At 41.8% G+C, this 20,948-nt stretch overlaps 1 protein-coding gene and 1 non-coding gene across 5 annotated transcripts in view; one reads left to right on the top strand and one right to left on the bottom strand.

The window, feature by feature from the left end:
- The window catches only part of Jak1 (Janus kinase 1), a 117,684-nt gene that overhangs the window by 60,981 nt on the left and 35,755 nt on the right, over nt 1–20,948 (top strand). For all 4 annotated transcript variants that reach the window (XM_075945518.1, XM_075945521.1, XM_075945519.1 and 1 more), the window contains 3 exons: nt 12,344–12,425; nt 14,671–14,869; nt 17,417–17,540. In XM_075945518.1, coding sequence (XP_075801633.1) covers nt 12,420–12,425; nt 14,671–14,869; nt 17,417–17,540 — 329 coding nt within the window. In that variant the 5' untranslated portion in view covers nt 12,344–12,419. The remainder of the gene's footprint in view (nt 1–12,343; nt 12,426–14,670; nt 14,870–17,416; nt 17,541–20,948) is intronic.
- LOC142834564 (U6 spliceosomal RNA) lies at nt 20,001–20,107 on the bottom strand. Its single transcript, XR_012907644.1, has one exon. It is a non-coding gene; the product is annotated as a U6 spliceosomal RNA (small nuclear RNA).

The following is a 20,948-nucleotide window of genomic DNA, read 5'->3' as shown; positions in this document are numbered from 1 at the left end:
AATTTGTCCTAAGGAGTTGGATTACCGAGGAACAGATAAAATGTGAACTCCAGGCATTTGTTTCTAGAACATTTACTTGAAATAACAATATAAAAGCTTCCATTCTGCTTACTTTTGAAGTCTGATCTGATAGTATTTCAATCTTAGATTTGACCTCCCACTTCTGTCTGTATAATTTTAAGATATGTTTATATGAAAAAGAGCAGGCTAGGGGAGAGGAAAGAGATGGATGGGTGTCATTTCTGGAAATCTATATTTTGTCATCTATCCAGGAAAGAAGGCCTTTGAGGTGGTGTCTCTGATGAACACAGGAATTTGGTAAATGTAAGAGGGCACAGAGATCATCTAATGGAGAGTCATCAGAAAAAGAGGGCCCTAGCATGGTGACACATACCTATGTCCTAGTTCTCAGGAGGCTGAGGCAGGAGGATCTCAGGTTTGAAGCCATTCTAGGTTAAATAATGAGATCCTTGTCTCAATTCCTCATCTCCAGAAATAGGTCTCTTGGTCAAATAATTTAGAAAAAGTTGAACACAGTCCATGTGATGTCAATTGTTTGACTCTCTGGATGGTGGTGGCGCACACCTTTAATCCCAGCACTGGGGAGGCAGAGGCAGGTAGATCTCTGTGAGTTTGAGGCCAGCCAGGTCTACAAAGTGAGTTCCATGACAGCCAGGACTGTTACACAGAGAAATCCTGTTTCAAAAACCAAAAACAAATAAAAATAACTATTTAACTCTGTCTAATCCATGTTTTTCTGATTTATTTCACTATGGATTCCTATGTCCCCCCCCCCTTTTTTTTGAGTGCTATGCCATAGAACAGTCACCACTCCGCCCAGGGGCAAAGAGTTCCAGAAAACATGGTTTGGGATGCTTCTTTAGTTAAGCCCATTGCATGTAAATGAAGCTTGCTATGGTCACTGTCCTCATTTGTAATATAAGTAGGGTAGGATGAATTAGTCACTATTGTCCCCAATAGCTGTGACATTTTCTACTCATTTACACTTACACTGTAATTCACAGAAAACCTCTATGTTCTCATTGTATTTTATCCAAAAGTTTTGTGTGTATATGTATGTATATGTTAAGTTAGTTCATAAAGTTTGGATGTGTGCCCAAATGATTATTCAGATATTTGAGGTTAGGTTATTTGCTGAGTTCACTTTTGTTATCTTGGGGCTGTTACCTCTGGGGCTGGAGCAAGTGGGAGGCAGTGAATGGGGGTGAATGGTAGGTAGCCACCCATGCATCTGTTGGTGATATAATATTTGGAAAGAAGCATGTCATTTTCATACAATTGACCTCCAAGCATCCTGTGCATATACTTTCCCTGTTACCTTCTAAATCTCTGCCTTCACATACAGATGTGTATACATGAGATTTGCCTGTGCCTGAAGGAGTTATATGTTCTCAGGAGATATATCTGGAGAGAAGAGGCCAGGTTTCTTAGTGGGTACCTGCATTCCCCTGGTGCCCAGGCCAACCCTCTCTCTTAGTTCTGCTCTCTGTTCACCTCCATTCAGCCTCCAGGTAGGGGTTTGACCATTTGCCCTTCTGTCTTCTGCTGTCTTCCCGTTTGTCTTGTTTGGAGTATTTCCTACAGTCAGCTCCTAATCTCATTGTGTTCAAACCTCCCACCTCTAAAGTTCCCACTGACTTTCATGTCTTTTGTAGTGGTCAGAGTATTACATGCCTTCTGCAGGCCAGATGTTTTGCTAGACACATCTGTCTGTCATATGCATGTTACCTGTCTATCACTTACCTACCATTTATCCATTTATCTTTTACAGAATTAAAAAATGTATATAAATCTTAGTATTTTCCTATGTGTAGGAAAAATGTCCAGTTGCAGAAAGTTGAAAGCTCCTTGAACCTAGCTTCTAAGGTTCTTCTTAACCCGACCAAATCCACCATGCTGGTTCCTCTCAGTCTTTGTGGTCTGACTATGTTAGCGCTGTCTGTGCTCATCGACAGCGTGCTCTTTGCCTTGTTCAGCTGTGTGCCACATTTGCAATTGGTCACCTTGCCTCATTCTGAGGTACTGCTTAGGGGACTATCTTACTATTTTCTATTCTTCCCATTAAGCTGCGTGCAGACTTTACATGGCGACTTTGTGTTTGTGTTATTTAAAGATGTCTAGGAGTCAGCACGTCGTTTCTTTTGCTATATTTAGCCCAGTTAATCATTTGCATCTACCATGATGTTTCCTTTCACTAATTACTGAGTGTTCTTAGCAAATATCTTGTGTATTCTGATTTTATACCTTTACAAACAAGATGCACTATGGCTGGGGTTTGTAGCCTCTTCCTGCCCTATCCCTCACCACCAGCCAAACAGCAGAAATAGTAAATGGAGTGCCCAGCCAATTGAAGGGTTGTTTGTTAGTGTCTTTGACAAGAGCGATAGAGGTGGGCATGCTGCAGACCTGTGTGGATCCTCACTTCAAGGTCTCCATGAGTCTCATTAATGTGCTTTTACCTTTTAACGTGCAGAGTGGAAAGTGGTTTTTTTCTGATAAATGACAGTTGCCTCTGGATACCTTTTCTAGTTAGTTGATAAAGAAATAATTAGTGACCTCTAATCATGATACCTCTTGCCATCCAGAATGCAGAACTAAATGACCTTCTCATATTTCCATATTTCCTGTTGATAGCCACACACTAGATTTTTTTCTCCCTTTACAATGGAAATATGGTCAAATTTTTGACCAGATGCAAAATAAACAACTTGGAGTTTGAGCTCATTAAGTTCTGTGAAGACTGCTGGGAAGTGTGACCATAAAAGTAAAACCTGGGGCTGTGGAAATACACATGGGTAAGGGTAGGGGTAATTGGCAGATGTTAAGACGGGCCTTTGAGATGTAGTTTCTAGATTTCTGTGCAACTATGATATGACCCTAGGAGGTAACTGTCTAGGAGGGACACTAGTGAAGACAGTTCTCTCATGACCAGTCTCTGCCCATTTCTATTGGTCAGCTGTGAAATAGATTGTCAGGCTTTAGCATTTTAACCGTGTATTAGATGGAAGAAAATAGGGTACCATAGAAAATAGTGAGTGAGCCGGGCGGTGGTGGCACACGCCTTTAATCCCAGCACTCGGGAGGCAGAGGCAGGCGGATCTCTGTGAGTTCGAGACCAGCCTGGTCTACAAGAGCTAGTTCCAGGACAGGCTTTAAAACCACAGAGAAACCCTGTCTTGAAAAACCAAAAAAAAAAAAAAAATAGTGAGTGAAACCTAGTGAGGGTAAGACTTTTTTGTTTGTTTCCTTTTTGAATTTTTTAATTATTTGTTTTGTTTTGTTCATTTTTATTTTTTTTATTTGCATTGGTGTTTCGTCTGTGTGAGAGTGTTGGATCTTGGCAATTGTGGGTGCTGGGAACTGAACCTGGGTCTTCTGGAAGAGCAGTCAGTGCTCTTAATTACTGAGCCATCTCTCCAGCCCCCCCCCCGTTTGAATTTTTGAAGCAAGATCTTAATGTGTAACTCAGGTTGATCTCAAAGCTCATTGTATAAGAAAGGGAGATCTGTTGGGGGAGCCCACTCATTCATTCCCAGTTGCCCAGGCCCAAAATAATCACTCAAAAACTGTATTATTCGCAATACTGTTTGGCCAATAGCTTAAGTGTATTTCTGGTTTACTCTTATATATTACCACGTGGCTGTGGCTTACCAGCAAGATTCTGATATTTGTCTCCTGGGGACAGCTACATGGCTTCTCACTGACTCCGCCTTCTTTCTCCTCCTCTATCTGCTTGGAATTCCTGCCTTGCCCTAGTCTGCTAAGCCGCTGGCCAAAACAGATTTATTCATTAACCAATAAAAGCAACACATAGACAGAAGGACTTCCCACACCAGAGATCCTCCTGCCTCTGCCTCTTGTGTGTGGGATTGCAGGTGTGAGCCACCTCACCTGACAGTTTCTTTCTGTGAAGCACGTGGATATTGTAAGATGTATTTCTTACTGCAGTTATAGTTCCTAAAGAGTAGATGCGAGGCTGTGCTGCAGAAAATGGGGTGGGATGGGCAGAAGGGTGGTCTCTACTCTATCTGCTGGAGCATTGAATGTGTTCCGTATTGCACCAGTGCCATCTGCTCAGAGCTCTGCCAGCATTTTGGGCTACACATGTGGTTCAGTGGTTGTGTTTACTTGGATGAGTTGGTACCCTGGGCTTATCTTCAACCTTGAAGGAAAAAAGGAGAGCCCCTGTTAATCATACATATTGATCATGATTACTCGACAGAGATGTGCTCAAGTCTCTGTAGGGGAAACTTTTATCTCCTTTTTCTCTTACTTTTTTCATCCAAGTATATTTTGATGCAGTAGCCAAATTCCTTTAGAACATAGAGTGTTGTTCTATTTGGAGTTTTGCAGCACTTGTTCTGTCTGTGTTGCTTGCTTGGTCTCCCTAGTGGTCTTCCATGAGGCTGCAGGGCTGAGGGGCTCTTTCCTTCTGGGTACTGAGCTTTTAAGGAGTTGTGCCTGAAGCAGAGTCCCTACCTGGCAATGGCTTGTGACGTTGGTGGTGGTGCCAGTATGGTGCCCTTCCCCTTCCACTCTCACCCTAACTACTCAGACAAGTGACTGCGTTTTGTACCTGAGAATGCCAAGTGATTAAAGGTTAAAGATGTCTAGGATCGCCGGGCGGTGGTGGCGCACGCCTTTAATCCCAGCACTTGGGAGACAGAGGCAGGAGGATCTCTGTGAGTTCGAGACCAGCCTGGTCTACAAGAGCTAGTTCCAGGACAGGCTCCAAAACCACAGAGAAACCCTGTCTCGAAAAACCAAAAAAAAAAAAAAAAATGTCTAGGATCCATGTAGATGGGTTTTTGCCCCCAAAGTAATTTGTATAAATTTTAGGACACACAAATAAATTAGCACAAATTAGCAAGGAGCATGGGGGAACTCAGGGTCACTTCTTAATCACCAAAGTCATGGTTTCCTTCAGGCTTTGTCAAGAGGTGTGCCAGCTAGCAAGGTTCTGTGTCTTTTGTTTCATGACAGTGCCAAAATTATGTTAGTGAAAAATTGTGTCAATTTGCGACAACATAGTTTCCCACATGCTTTACCTGTTCCTCACCCCCTCCTTGTGTATGTACTGTTCATTTGTATGTGCACATGTGTGTGGAGGCGCCATTTTACCCAGGCTGGGCAGCAAACATGGTTTCAACTTTCTGCACTCCTGCTCTGCTTCTGTTGCAGCCATGCCAGTTTTGACATGGGTGCTGGAAATCTGAAACAAGACACTTTGACAGTTGAGCCACCCTTTTTAAATCGAAAATAATTTGAACCCTTGTGTAAATTTAACAAAAACTGACCTAATGGCTGTTAAGCTTTTAATTTTAGTATAAGATTAGGGAACTCTCTAATCGTTGTAACAATCTTGTAAAGCAGTGAGTTTTATAATTACTGTTTTACATTGGAAACAGAAACTCAGAGAAGTTAAGGAAGTACCTAAGGTCACACAGAAAGAAGTAGGTCTGACGATTCAACCCAGTTTGGAGTGACTAGAGGCCCAGACTTCTAACTGCCTTCATCTGTAGAGAGCCCCAATACTTTATCATTAGGCAGAACTTGAGTCCTGAGAGTTTAGGAGACCTGCTCAAGACCAGGCATGTCCTGGCCATTTGTCTTCCTGGACAGACTAGCACAGACTCTTTTGCACCCTTCTTCACTTCTCCATAATGTCTGCTCGTTCCCGTCTTTCTTTTGTGTTTGTTCCCAGTCCTCCTGCTCTCAACACCTGCTGGCACCATGCTGGTGATTCCCCTTTCTTCTGACTCTTTTCTAGACTAGCACAGCCTTCCCCCACTTTCAATCTTGATTTCTTCAGTCTGGCAGCTGCTCCTCTCCCAGATGGCTTCCCAGCCCAAGCCTCATACTCTGTGCCTTCTTGACTGCACAGTCTCTACTGCCAGTTCTTGGCATCCTACCACATCCTCCTCCAGATGCCAAGGCCCCTGTTTGTCTTAGCAGCTGGAAATAGACCCTAAGGTTTTAGTGTGCATATTTATGTATCTATTCTCTGTTTTGTGTGGGGATTCCTTGCAGCCTGTATCTTTTCCAGAAAGGAACAAAATGCCACCAAGGACACTGGACAAGGAATTGTGCCACTCACGGGCCATTGATCATGGGACTGTCCTAAGTCAGGTCTTTTCATCTGTGGAAGGGACCATGAATCCTGAATGTGGTCAAACATTTGAAAGCCCCTTTTATAGGGACAAAATAAAAGACAGGTTTCATTGTCATGGTGCAGGTGCTTCTTAAGTCCTTTAAATGGATGTTTAAGCAGCCTGACTGAAAGAAAGACAGGTGCCTGTGTCCTGCCTGTCATCTCCTCCACCCCTGTTTTAGAGACGAGACCTCATTATGTTGTCCAGGCTAGCTCTGGCTGGCTTCAACTTCATGACCCTTCTGTCTCTTTTTCCTAAGTGGTGGGATGATGGACTGCACTGCCAAGCCTGGCCAGACTTCCCCCTTCTGAGAATCCACTTTTGCCACCGTATTTTTGACTCTAAGAAAGGCAGTGGAGATGGCTTCACTAAGTCTTATCATGGCCTCTTTAATAACATTATAGGTACATTAATGGTAATTAGTTTAAAAGAAGAAAAAGTAAAGCAGAATTGAACTGCCCACTATCTTGGTACAGTGTGGCTTTTAGGAAGACACTTACTGACTTTAATTAAACAGAGTACTGCTTACTCTGGTCAGAGACCTCGTCTTGGCTAAAGCAGGCTCTTTGGGAACAAGGCAGAGTCCGACCCATTGACTTGTCATCGATCATTTTGCTCATCCCTAGAAATTTATTGTAAATGAAGCAGCATTTACTATTGTGGGCTATTCCTGGAATTGCTGCTATAGTTAGAAGTGAGTGATTTTGTGTGACAGGAATGGCATATAGAAAAGCTGTAATTCTGACTTGCTGACAGGAAAAAATGCATTTCTGTGTTTATATTATGTCATTCTTTTTGGCTGGAGTCCAGCAGCTTTACGGTATCTTGCGGTGCTCTCAGCGGAATGTTCCCAGGTCACAGCAAAGTGCTGGGGTCTCGGGAGAGACAGTCTGTGGTGCTGTTGGTGGGAGGCACTGGTGGTACGACTAGAGGACAGCAGATGGTTTTCTTGACTGTAGGAGACCTTAAAAAGTTCCATGGAACTGAATCAAAGACCCGAATAGCAATCCACACACCTACAAACACCTGATTTTTGACAAAGAAGCAGAAAATATAAAATGGAAAAAAATCATATTTAACAAATGGTGCTGGCATAACTGGATATCAGTATGTAGAAGAATGAAAATAGATCCATATCTATCACCATGCACAAAACTCACGTCCAAATGGGTCAAAGACCTCAACATAAAGCTAACTACACTGAACCTCATAGAAGAGAAAGTGGGAAGTACACTTGAACTCATTGGCATAGGAGACCACTTCCTAAAAATAACCCCAGTAGCACAGACACTGAGAGACACAATTAATAAATGGGACCTCCTGAAACTGAAAAGCTTCTGTAAAGCAAAGGACACAGTCAACAAGACAAAACGGCAGCCTACAGAATGGGGAAAGATCTTTACTAACCCCATATCAGATAGAGGTCTGATCTCCAAAATATATAAAGACCTCAAGAAATCAGTCATCAAAAGAACAAATAATCCAATAAAAAATGGAGTACAGGCCTAAACAGATCTTTCAACAGAGGAATCTAAAATGCTGAAAGACACTGAGGAAATATTCAATATCCTTAGTTATCAGAGAAATGCAAATCAAAACAACTCTGAGATTCCATCTTTCACCTGTAAGAATGGCCAAGATCAAAAACACTGATGACAACTTATGTTGGAGAGGATGTGGGACAAAGGGAACACTCCTCCATTGCTGGTGGGAGTGCAAGCTGGTACAACCCCTTTGGATGTGGCGATTTCTCAGAAAATTAGGAAACAACCTTCCTCAGGACCCAGCAATACCACTTTAGGATGCTCAACCATACCACAAGGACATTTGCTCAACTATGTTCATAGCAATACCACTTTTAGGTATATACCCAAAGGTTGCTCAATCATACTTAAAGGACATGTGCTCAACTGTGTTCACAGCGGCATTGTTTGTCATAACCAGAACCTAGAAACAACCTAAGTGTCCCTCGACTGAAGAATGGATAAGGAAAATATGGTACATTTACACAGTGGAGTACTACACAGCAGAAAAAAAATTACACCTTGAAGTTTGTGGGCAAATGGATAGATCTAGAGAACATTATATTGAGTGAGGTAACCGAGACCCAGAAAGACAATTATCATATGTATTCACTTATAAGTGTCTTTTAGACATAAAGCAAAGAAAACCAGCCAACAATTCACAACCCGAGAGAACCTAGACAACAAAGAGGACCCTAAGAGAGACAAACATGGATCTAATCTACATGAGAAGTAGAAAAAGAAATGGGAGCATGGGGACCATGGGAGAAGGTTGAAGTGGAGGGGAAAGGAAAGGAGGGGAGCAGAGAAAAATGTATAGCTCAATGAAAATCAATAACAAAAAGAGAAAGTTCTATGTCCAGGAAAGGTAGGCTTGTGCTGAATCACCGGAACACTGCTTTTCCCACTCCAGGGTGGCAGGGGTTGCTGTAGGTGTGGGCTGGAGCACAGTCAGAGTGGGCAGTTTAATGGCTTTGCTGCTCTTGTTTGTTTTAAGATAGGGTCTTGCTGTGCAGACCAGGTTGATCTCAAACTCACTTTGTAGTCTAGGCTGGTCTGGAATTTGTAATCCTCTGAGCCCCCTGGGGGCTGGATTGTAGGTCTACACAACCACACCTGGTTTAATGGCTTCCTTTCTGACAGTTTTAAAAGGTTTCTAATGAGATCAGTGTCCTGGGTGATGTTAGATGGAAAACTACTACTAGTAAAGAGCCAGAGGAAATGGGGGTAATGGTGACTGTGGAAAGAATAAGGTTCTCCAATCAAGAGCCCCACATTTGGACTCCCGTCACTCACACAGATTAGTCCAACACAACTCAGATTGAAGTGCCAGTGGTTTTCTCTGTCACAAACCATGAAGATGCTTTGGGCATTCTGGGGCTCCTCTTTGGCTGGAACTGTATCCCATTACTGTAATCAGATGAGCAGAAATTACAGTCCACATGTAAGGCCTTCCTGAGAATGCAAGTCTGTTGGATGCTTTATTTGTTGTATTTAGCTTTTGCCAGTCTGTGAGGTAAATGCTATTTTATCTCCCTCCTTCCACTAGGAATATTGAGATTCGGGGTTGCTAAGTAATTTGCCTGGGAAGCCAGATTCAAGTCCAAGTCAGTAGGATTCCAGCCTTTGTACTTAACCTTCAGCAGACTGAACTGCTGCATGGAACCAGGCCTCTGCTTATTCTGTGGCTCTTCCCGGCAGGTTCCCAGGACAGAGTACTCAAAATTATAAAGTTTTCTTTTCCTTTTCTCTGAGATTTTCAACATTTTATCAGTACTTTGTGCTTCAGAAAGGTTTTGATTTCTCAAAATAATTCATTGTGGGCTTAGTGGTGGTGGCACACGCCTTTAATCCCAGCACTTGGGAGGCAGAGGTAGGTGGATCTCTGTGAGTTTGAGGCCAACCTGGTATACAAAGTTTCAGGACAGGCTCCAATGCTACAGAGAAACCATGTCTTGAAAAACAAAACAAAAAACCAACCAACCAAACAAACAACAAACAAAAAACCAATACAATACAATAAATAAAATGAAATAAATTCATTGTAGGTAAGATAGTACCTTTTTGGTATGAAACTCAGTATGTAGAACTGGCTAGACTCTAACTCAAAGACTTTTGCCTCCAAAGTTCTAGGCTTAAAAAGCATGCACCATGGCACCTGGCAAGATGCTGTCTTTGGTGAAAATAATCAAGTACATGCATGCATTGTTTTATTTAGATTCTTATCTTTGATTTGAGCCATCACTTAGTCTTTTTGCTGCACAGTCTGCCAGTGTCTTTGTCTCAGACACTCACGCTCTGATGCTGGCATTCTGGGGCATTAGAACTGTGTAGTTCAGTTTCTGTTTTGCTCTCTCTCTAAAATTTAATCATCTGTTTATCCCTTACATAAACACCAATACTTCAGGAGCTGTCTGGATCATCATGTAGAAATTTGAGTTGGCTATGTTCTGACTCACAAGCTGTTTTGTTTGTTTTACTTGCCCATCAGTCAGAAACTATCAGAGGTGCTTACTACTTACAGAAGACTATAATAAAGAATTTGAGAAATCTGTAGAACTTCTCTTATTTCTCCCCTGCATAAACCAGCACCTACAGACTTGGGCCACACAGTAACCTTTTCTCACTTCTGTGTTGCTGGTACTGAAGACTTTGTTGTGTAATAAGAAACTTGACTTGGTTTCCAAAACCAAAGTCCTCTTGTGGGACTCCTAACAGTGGGAACAGGGCTGTCTCTGACTCTTTTACAGGCTTTTGGGACCCTGCTCCTCATACTAGGTCACTCTGTCCAGCATTAATACATGTGGAGGTGCTTAGTCTTACTGCAATTGATATGCCATGTTTTGTTGATATTCATGGGAGACCTGCCCTTTCCTAAACAGAAATGGAGGAGGAGCAGATTGGGGAGGGGTGGATGGGAACAGAGTAGAGGGGGTAGAGGAGGAGCAGAGGGAGGGGAAACTGGGACCAGGATGTAAAATTAGTATGCAAATAAATGTATTAAAAAATAAACATCTTTAAGGATTATACAGTAACTTCCATGGAAAGAACCTAGGCCTAGTGGAACTAGTAAAATCTCTTCTCTTTTAAAGGACTCTGAGTCTATGACCATTTCCAGGTTTGGGGCAAGGTTCTTTGTGTTTGAAAGCAGAGTTCCTTGATAAAGGCATGAAGCCGTGTTCTTAGCAAGTTTGCCCATGCCTGGTGTGAGAAGGAATAGTATAGGTTTTCACTCCAGGACCTTTGCACATGCTGATGCATTTGCTCACACTGTTTGCAACTGTTGGCATTTGTACCTTCCTCCCTCTCACTCCCTGTATATCTATTCCATCTCAGGTCTGTGTGACTGCCTCCCTAAGCCCCAGGCTCTATCTATCACACTTCCCAGTCTTACTGTCAGTCTCCATTTCTCTTCCTGGTTCTGCTGTTTCTGCAGGTTATAAGCTTTATGTGAGCAGGGACCACCTTGCTCTTTCCTTCAGCTAGTTCCTTTTGTAATGTGGAGAGGCAGGCAAAGTGAATGGGAAACATCTAAACATGGCTTTTGAGTTCCACTTCTGCACAAAGCGCAGCATTATTATTTAGTTATTTTCTAATGACTGTTGTCATGAGATTGTGTGTCTACTCATAAGCAGTTTCCATATATTCTTATTTATTTTAAATTGAAGGCAAAATGATTTGTTATCTGAGTATTTTTTTAAGGTATTTGTATCCCAGTTGCCAAACCAAAGTTGTCACATCAAAATTCATACTCATATTTCCTGCCTGACCTATTGTTATTCTTTTTACAAATGTTATAAGAACATTTTCCATGTATTTAATATATTTGCTTGAGTGCATATTTGAGCATTGTGTATTTCCCTTGGATCTCAGAAAAGGGTGTCAGGTCCCCAGGAACTGGAGTTAGGGATGCTTGTATGACACATGTGGGTGCTGAGAACTGCAAGATGATCCTCCTGACCACTGAACTATCTCTCCAGCTCCCACCATCATTACGTTACTACAGTCCTAACCATTGCAGAAAGGGTTCTCTCTTACTATTTCTAGCCTGTCACCAAATGAGTGAGAGGAACTTAAGAGGTCCTGTGGTACTCTTGCTTTTGAGTTTTTATTCATGCTGTCTCCCATAGGAATGATGGAAGATGATGGGGACGGCTGCTAGCCCATTTCACCTCTTGCTTCCTAGTTCATCTCTGCTGTCATGTACTGTCCAGGGCTGTACTTTTCTTCAAGAAGATTCTGATAAAATGTGTTCAATAATAAAGAGAAGCCAAATGTGAATCCATAAGTAGGTAACTGCTTGTTGCCAAAACCACTTTGTAGGGATGAACACCTTTGGGCATCTGAACTCATAGAGTCAGGAGAGAGGTATTGATAGCTGCTCTTAGGACAGGATACTCTATATCAGGCAGCAAAAGTTTTGGCTTCTTTTCTTGTAACAATGAAACATCTTTGATTTTTATACCCTATATGTTGTCTTTGCCTTCTTAATGTCTCTTTCAATGTTAATGTTCCTATTCTTTTCCTCCAAATGCATTTTCCTTCCTATGTAGGTTTTGCTGTTTGCTTAATGAAAGTATCCTCTTATTTTCTAACCTAATTACCTCTGAGTTGATTGATTGATTTTTTTTTTTTTTTGGTCTCTAGATCAGCTCCGAATGGGCTTTGGAAAGTAAAGAAGAAAATCCAGTTTGCTTTTCGGGGACATTGGACAACCGAATAAATGCAGGTATACACATTTACCTTCTGGTTATTTTCTTTTGAGTCAGGGCCTCACTTTGTGGCCCAGACTGGTTATGAACTTGAGATCCTCCTGCCTCAGCCTACCCAGTGTTGGGATTATGTGTGCACAATTGCACTAAACTGTGATCTTCAGACTATAGGACTGTCTATACTCTGTCCTCCAATTACAAAAAGGAAATCTGTATATTATTCATTCACAGTATTGTATATGCTGGTTTAAACAGTCCCTGCACACCAAAAGCTCCAGGAAGTAAAGTTAAAGTTCTCTGTAACCTCTCCTGGATAGCCACTACTGTTAACAGTTTATTGTCTGTTTTTCTGGGTGCATTACCCAGAGAACCCTAATGAACCTGTTAGGTTCTTTCACTTTGGGTCATGTAGCTGGGTGTCTACATTTTCAGCAGCTGAGGAGACACTTTGTACAGTGGCCCTCTCCTGTCAGAAGTTGTCAGTGGGCCATGTCTTGTAAATAAATGGACAGTTTTGTGTGGTACTTAATTGTTTCTTTAGAGTTAAGGAGCAACTGTCTTTGAATTTTTCCTCTTTTGTGTCTGCAAAGAATCTCTAAGGCAAAGGTTTTTTTGTTTGTTTTGTCTCACATTGTGAAGCAGACTTAGAATATTGTTGGTTTCTATCTTGGTTTTTCAATGTGATTATGTTAGGGTCTAAGTGCTGGGCCTTTGTCTGCTTATCTGAAGTGCAAGGTGAGCCATTAGCTTCATCTTTCAGCCTGATTTCTAGTAGATTCTGGTTTTTAAATTTATTTTGGATATTATAAATTAAAATTGAATGCCTTTGATTTGTAACAGTGAGACCTATTTAAATTTTCTTACTTCCTATTATCATGACAGCTAATAGTCCGAATAAATGGATTTGGTGCTGAGGGTTTTTCCTGTTTGGGACATCCTTGTATCCTCTCCCAAGTGCCCACTGTATGCAAATCTCTGTGCTTCTTACTGAGTATACAAAGACGAGTACATCTCTGTGCTCAGGGAACTCACAGCAGACAGGTGCATGCATACGGTGATGATAATACCTTGTGACTAGTGTGGTAAGTTTAGTAACACAGGCGAGATGGCCTCCAGCATAAGGGTACAACTGGATTCAGTGAAGGCTTCTTGGAGGAAGTGCTAGTCTGGACTGGTTCTGAAGAAGACTGAACTTTGCCATGAAAGCTAAGAGGTGAGTATGTTTCAGTGGAGGAGTCAGCATACGTGAAGACCTCACAGGGAGTGGAATGGGTGGGGGTGGGGAGACAGGGATACCCAGTGGCCTGAGTTTTAAGCAGCTAGAACTGAGAGGAGAGGAGTTGATGGGACCAGTTAACCAGGAGATAAAGAGCTGTTTCAGTTTGAGACTAGTCTGCAGATAATGGGCAACTAGTGGAGGATCTGATCTCTCTTGCAGAGATAATACTTGGAAACTCAAGCAAAGCTTAGATTGGCAGGCAGGAAGGAAATAGTTTGAGGACAGGAAAATGGTTGGGAGGTCATTGGTGTTGGGCAAGGGCTAAAGGATATGTGGGGTTCCCCTTGGTCTTTTTCTCCTTTGGCCTTGCCCTGGGCTCAGTGCCTGGGACTCCTTTGGTCCTGCACCACTTGTTTTGAAGGCTCTGTGAGTGATTTTCTTGGCAAAGAATTTATTTGTGTGTCTTGCCCTGTGTGAGACATCTGTCCTCCTGCTTCCCTCAGGTGATAGGGACCTGTCCCCTATCTTTCATGGCCTTCCATGTGATTTATAAGAGTACATAGTAGTAGTCACTTCGTATACTCGACCTCAGATGAGCACAGATTCAGCATGGCCCATGTTCTCACCAAGCCTTCTGTTCTGTAGGGATAGACATGAAATGGAAAGACTATGATTCTTTCTGTAGGTTATTTAGAAGTTCTGTGATCTTAGCAGGGGCAGCAATATTCTAATTAATCATCAGTCTTTAATACTATTGACTCCAAATGAGAGCTTAGTTTTTAGCTACAACTAGTATGCTAATAGAGAAAACATCCAAATCATGTCTAAGATTATTCTGTTTGTTGTGAATATAGTCTGAGTGCTTAGTTATCATGCATAATTTATCATTTCTGTGGTTTCTCCTCTTGTAATCCCTGACCTGCTTGGTATTCAGGATGGAAAAGGGTAGCAGTTCTCGTCCAACACCACAGATACCTGCTTGCTTTCCTTCATAGCGAACAGCACATGGAATGACTCCATCGTCTTCCTTTCCTCCCCTACAGTATCTAAATATAAAAGAGGACTGCAATGCCATGGCGTTCTGTGCTAAAATGAGGAGCTTCAAGAAGACTGAGGTGAAGCAGGTGGTCCCTGAGCCAGGAGTGGAAGTGACCTTCTATCTGTTGGATAGGGAGCCACTCCGCCTGGGCAATGGAGAGTACACCGCGGAGGAGCTGTGCATCAGGGCTGCCCAGGAGTGCAGTGAGTACTGGCTGCAGGGCTGGGAGGCTGCAGTGCTACACTATCCAGAAGCACATGTGGACTTTTATTTCTGCTGAGAACAAGGTGTGCGTTCTGGAAGTCAGGGTTCTGCCTTATTTCCTAATCTTGGATTTTACTTCTCACTGAGACATGAAATATTTTCCTTGTTTATCATTAATGAGCTAGCTATAGAATACCAAGGAATGACCCTAACATTCAGTGAGGCTCAGTCTTGGGGGCAGGCTCATTCGATAGTTTAGGCTGTTCTAGGACTCAGTACATAGCCCAGGCTGGCCTCAAAGCTGTATTTCTTCTGACATCCAAGTGGTTGCTGGAATCACAGGCATTCAACCATCACTTCCAACTAAAGCTCAATTATCTTTTCTTCAACATCTCTGTAATTTGAATAACATCAGCACTAGTTGAGGTGCTGTGTAAAGCACCCAGTGCAAATGTGAAAGTAAAATCAGTAATACTGTTCCCTAATGTAGCTGTGATTATTCTGACTCCTTAAATTTAAAGGCTATCATTCTGCTATCTGGGTCTGTTCTCCCATGGGTGCTGTTGAACTGAGAATCTTAGGGTTGCCCTGTGCCTTGGACATACTAGGTTGTGAAAAGGATAGTAAGGCTGTTCATCTCTTTATAAAAGTAAGATTTATTTACAAAAATACATATATATGAAAATGCCATGGTGAGGCCCTTGTATACTAACGTGAAACTTAATAAATTTTGTTTTACTTAGAGCTAACCTGTTACCTTGCTAGGGTAAGAAAGAAGAACACCTAACAAAATATTCTCCATTCATAATCTTTCTAACATGGAGATGCATAGTGTTTGCCTACCTAATTTTAGATGGAAAGTGAGACCATAAAACTATAGAAACAGCCACATATCTCACCCACTTAATTTACTGACACTCACTGGAATAAGCACTTAAAACAGGTAGATTTTATAGTTGTAAATTGTATTCCAATAAAGCTGCTTAGAAAGGATTGTAGTAACTATTTATGGTGATGAAGTAACTTGCAGTGATATTGTAGAGCCTGGTCCATTCCATACCTGTTCCCTTTGCTTTGAGAGCAACATTGTGGGGATGTTGTAGCTAGTTTAAGATCTTGTTAGTAATGCAACTTGTCTGGAGGCCCCATTTACTTCCCAGTACACATATTTCTGTCTAAAGGGCTTTATACACCAGAACACCAACAAAAGGGGAAAGGCTTATGCGATGGGAAAGAATATGTTGGCTCTTGTTTCCAAAGGAAGATGTGCTTGGAAGTAACTAAAGGAAAGACTTTCCTCTTTGTTTCTTTTTTCTTTTTTTTTTTTTTTTTTTACATTTGTGTGTGTGTGTGTGTGCGCGCACACACACACACATTCACATGAGCTCACATGTGGAGATCAGAATATAACTTGCAAGAGTTGGTTCTCTCCCTCGACCATGTGGGTTCCAGGGATTGAACTAAGGTCATCTGGCTTGGTGGCAAGTGACTTTACCTGCTGAGCTATCTTTCTAGTCCACACCTTTTTTTTTTTTTAAGTGATGGAAGAGGACTTTGAGATGCCCAAGAGCCTGTAACTTCTCAACCCAGGGTCCACACTGGAAAGAGGCTGTTGTGAGGGTCAAGAAGGCCTTGGTAATGCCACTGTTGTTTCAGGAGAAGCACTCTTTTTATGAGGGCAGGAGTGGAGATGTCAGTTTAACTTTAGCATTTCTTAACTTGAGATCTGGCTAGAACTGAAGATAACAGTGGCAACTGGGCATTGGCACTCATATTCCTTCATTCTTCTGTTTGGATACATGTGTGTGCTATCTCCTGATGGGTTCAGAAACAAGGCACTTCCTAATCTGACTTTCTCACTGTGCTGGCTGTTTTTAAAAGAGCAAGTAGTGGAGTGGGAAGGCACAGCACTATTTTTGCCAGCTTTTTAAGGAATCTTCTTGCTAGTTAATGCTAATGAATACATTTATGATATTGTAAAGAGTACTTAGGTATATTAAATTATTAATGATAATACATTTTAATCACTGACAAGATCACTTTGTTTATCCTAATATGTGGTTTGTATGGTAGCCAGGAACTTATTTGTGTATATGATGTGTAACCATGGTGTCAGAATTGTGAAAACAGATTATAGGACGCAGATTGACGGATTCCTGCATTTCTCAGATGTTTCTTCCTTGCTGTGATTTAAAAACGTGCACATTAGGTAGAATCTGTGTAACTCTGAGATGGCCCCTTTTATTTATTTTAATCAGAATTTGGTAAGACCCTTTTAATGAGAAATGTCACCAAATTTTATTTTTAAATGGCTTTAATTTGGTTGGCAAGTGGCCATAGTACATGCTCCTGAGGAACTGTGGTTCTTGATTAGTATGATGAAATATCCCTAAGTGGACATAGTTGAGAGTTACATCTGCCCTGAGAGGATGAGGTGGCCTAGATTGTTTCTGGATGAGAGAATTCCTTATCTTTGCATATGCTGGTCTCTGGAGAAAGGTGACCAATGTATGTGCCTACATCTTTCTGGTGTGCTTTCTCCCCAGACATTTCTCCTCTCTGTCACAACCTGTTCGCCCTGTATGACGAGAGTGCCAAGCTCTGGTATGCTCCGAACCGCAACATCACTGTGGATGACAAGATGTCTCTCCGGCTTCATTACCGCATGAGGTACAGTACACAGAGCTGGTGCCAGTGGGTGCCTAGGCTAGTGTTTGGCCAGAAGCCCTGAGTCACTTAGCCATTATAGTTTGTAACTTTTGTTTTTGCTTGGTATGAGAGGGACATCTTCCATGTTGGAGTGATTTAAGGTGAATTTGATCACCTCTGCCACATTGTCTAAAGTGTCTGTATAGAATCCAAGCCCTCTAGGAAAGTGTTTCACGTGTGGTGAATCATGGTTATAAGTTTAATATAGTGGGTTATGGGTTTTTGATCCTACGGCACGTACTGGCTTTGGGGGAGCCTAGGCAGTTTGGATGCTCACCTTACTAGACCTGGATGGAGGTGGGTGGTCCTTGAACTTCCCACACGTCAGGGAACCCTGATTGCTCTTCGAGCTGATGAGAGAGGAGGACTTGATCAGGAGAGGGGGAGGGAAATGGGAGGTGGTGGTGGGGAGGAGGCAGAAATCTTTAATAAAATAAATAATAAAAATAAATAAAAAAATATAGTGGGTTATAACCAGAACTTGAAAAAAAATAGAGGGAAAGAAATAAGAAATAGATATATTCTTAAGCGCATTGAATTTTAAAACTTGTGAGGTATGTGATATATACACACACTAAGAAAAGTTATAAAATATACTTCCTACTAAAGGTTGTGGCTAAGAAACATTCTGTATACCACCTGAGGAGGTGACAGAAATAAATTCCCAGTGTTACTCTCTTGAGGACTCTTGACTCTCATTGGTTTTATGCTTTTTGTTCTGATGAATTTCATTTTACTTTTTCCCATGCCACGAATTTTGTTAAATGTCCCAAGGTCATATAGGCCATTGGTGCCTTTGTTAGTGCAGACTGTTTCCTTTGTCAGTGTATCCAGAAGCCATTGTTTATCGAAAGTGTTTTAGATAGCAGTGAAGCACAAGTTAACCGTGGTTAGCCTGGGCCATTTTTGAAAAGGATCTTGATTTTTATACATCTGGTTAAATCAGTAGATTAGCTCAGATGCTAAGAAAATATCAAGCCATGCTGGAAGCACCTTCTAGAATCTTAGGAACCTCTATAATACCCCAGCTGCTACCTCCTTTGTATTTTGGTTGTGAGGTACCATTCCAGTCTGGGAGGCTGAATTCTCTTCTTCTGGTGCTCACCTAAGTTCTCTCACCTTGTGGGAGAGCTCTGTACCTCTTACCTCTGATTTAGGGTACTCTTTAGTCCTTCCAGCTGAGCCTTCTCACTGTACTTTGATTTGTTTTTCTCACTCTGATCTTACTTCCCACAGCCAGGAGTCTGGTTCTGTGATCAAAACTGGAGATAGACCTTTAGCTGGAGGTCTAGACAGGAACATGTTCTTCAGTTCTGATTCTTTCCTGGTAGGCATCCAGACTTAGGTCAGAGTCCAGTATGGCAATATGTGGCATTTTCAAAAAACCTGAGCTTACCTGACTATACTCTCCCATTTTTCCATTGGGAAGACAGGTTGCATTTACCTGCCCCCTTTGTGTTAGCTGCCAGGAAGTGCACAGAGGCTTCAGTTCTGTTATACCTGCCAGTGTGCTTCAACAGGATGTTGCCTTGTTACCACAGTCTCTTTGAAGTTGGAAAAAAGATACCACCCTAAATTCAAACATTTGCATTAGAATAGTCTATAAAAGAGCTTGACCACTGGTGATCTAACCACTGAAGAAGATGCAGCAAGAAACAAGTGCTGGCGACTGTTTAAATGGCATCCTGGGTCTATTTTAGGAAATATTCTTGTGCTTTAATTGTGGTTTTCTGTTTTTACTTAATGATTTGTTAGTTATTTATGGTATGTGTTAATATAAGGCGTTCGTATTCTTTGTTTTCAAAAAACCCTTATAAGTGAAAATCATTGACTTCAATAAAATTCTGTAGATACTTAAACTTTCATTAGGTGGTGTTTAAAAGTAAACTTAGAATGTGTAGTCGTCTCTAGTATTGTTTCTTAGGAACTTTTTTTTTTCTTGAGACAGGGTTTCTCTGTGTAGCTCTGACTGTCCTGGAACTCACTTTGTAGTCTAGGCTGGCCTTGAACTCAGAGGTCTTCCTGCCTCTGCCTCCCAAGTGCTGGGATTAAAGGTTGTGCCACCACCATCTGGCAAGGAACTTTCAAGGTGTATCTGGCTAATCATTCTGAAGAGGAGCATGGGCTATAAGAACACTGCACTTATTCCCCACCCTGTTTTAACTGTTACTGTATTATCAGGATTTATGTATGATAAGTTCAGTAAGTTGCTTGGTAATTTTTTTTATTTTACAGTAAATTAATAATTTTGGGAATTTTGTAGTTATATTGGAGTTGGCCCAGTCAATAAAATGCTTGTGAGGGCCTGAGTTTGTATCCCCACCCAGCACATACATAAAAAACCAGGCATAGTGACATGTTCTTGTTTCTAGTCTTATTAGTAATTAGAAAGTTGTTAATATTGGTAATCATCTTTTATTTTTAAGTATGGAACACTCCACAGATTTGCATGCCATGCCTGCACTAGGTCTATGCTAATATTCTCTGTATTGTTCCAGTTTTAGTATTTGTGCTGATAAATTGAGCACCACTGTATTTTTCCCCAGTGGTATCTTGCCAAATTGCCTAGGCTAGCCTTGAATTTGCAGTCTTCCTGCAGAAGCCTCCCAAATACTGGAATTGTGAGCATACCTTGCTTACCAATTTAAACATTTTTGGTCCTAGATGAAGGGTTGGATTGGTTCACAGAGTATCTGTCTTCAGTGCTCCTCTCAGGAAGCTTGCAGGGAATCTTCCATGTTGAACATAATGCTTGTGGTTCTGTCATGGTTTTATCTACCACTGGGCAGAATTTACCTGGCCCGTATGCTCCTTAGTTGGAGCCTGGGTTGCACCTTGTAGCAGGCCAGGTGGTTCACTCCTTACTTGGTGCTTATGGAAGTGTGGTGCCTCACTGACTCCTCTCTGCTGTGCCCTGTCCCTCCTGTGAAGAGTACTGTGAGGCCTGGGCCCACAGAAGCAATCACCACTGCATTGGCGGGTCCTTCTGTGCTCTTACTGTAACAAAAATCTGGTGTCCTAGAACATATATGGAAACCAAGGGGATAATCTCTCATCTGCTTTGGTGACCTGGTGTAGTTTGTGCAGATTGTGGTTTTTTTCTGTATGCAACACTAAAGCTCAGTCTTCCAGTTCCTTTCATGATCTACAGAGATTATGAGCTGTGCACAACCACCAAAAGCTACAAAATACTGATGTTTACCTTTAAAGTAATGTGTCCATCCTTTCCATGTTGATTTCTATTCCTTGAGTTTGTTCATCATTTGCTGTTTATCTGTCAAGCACATATATAGCACCTGCTATAGTATAGGTTCTGGGGACTTGGTACTGAGCAAGACAGTTGTGGCCTCTGCTGCCAGGGAGCTCTCA

Source organism: Microtus pennsylvanicus, chromosome 13, assembly GCF_037038515.1.
Source record: "Microtus pennsylvanicus isolate mMicPen1 chromosome 13, mMicPen1.hap1, whole genome shotgun sequence".
Classification (NCBI taxonomy): Eukaryota; Metazoa; Chordata; class Mammalia; order Rodentia; family Cricetidae; genus Microtus; species Microtus pennsylvanicus.
The sequence above is the reverse complement of the archived record's forward strand: the minus strand, read 5'-3'. Positions and strand labels throughout refer to the sequence as shown.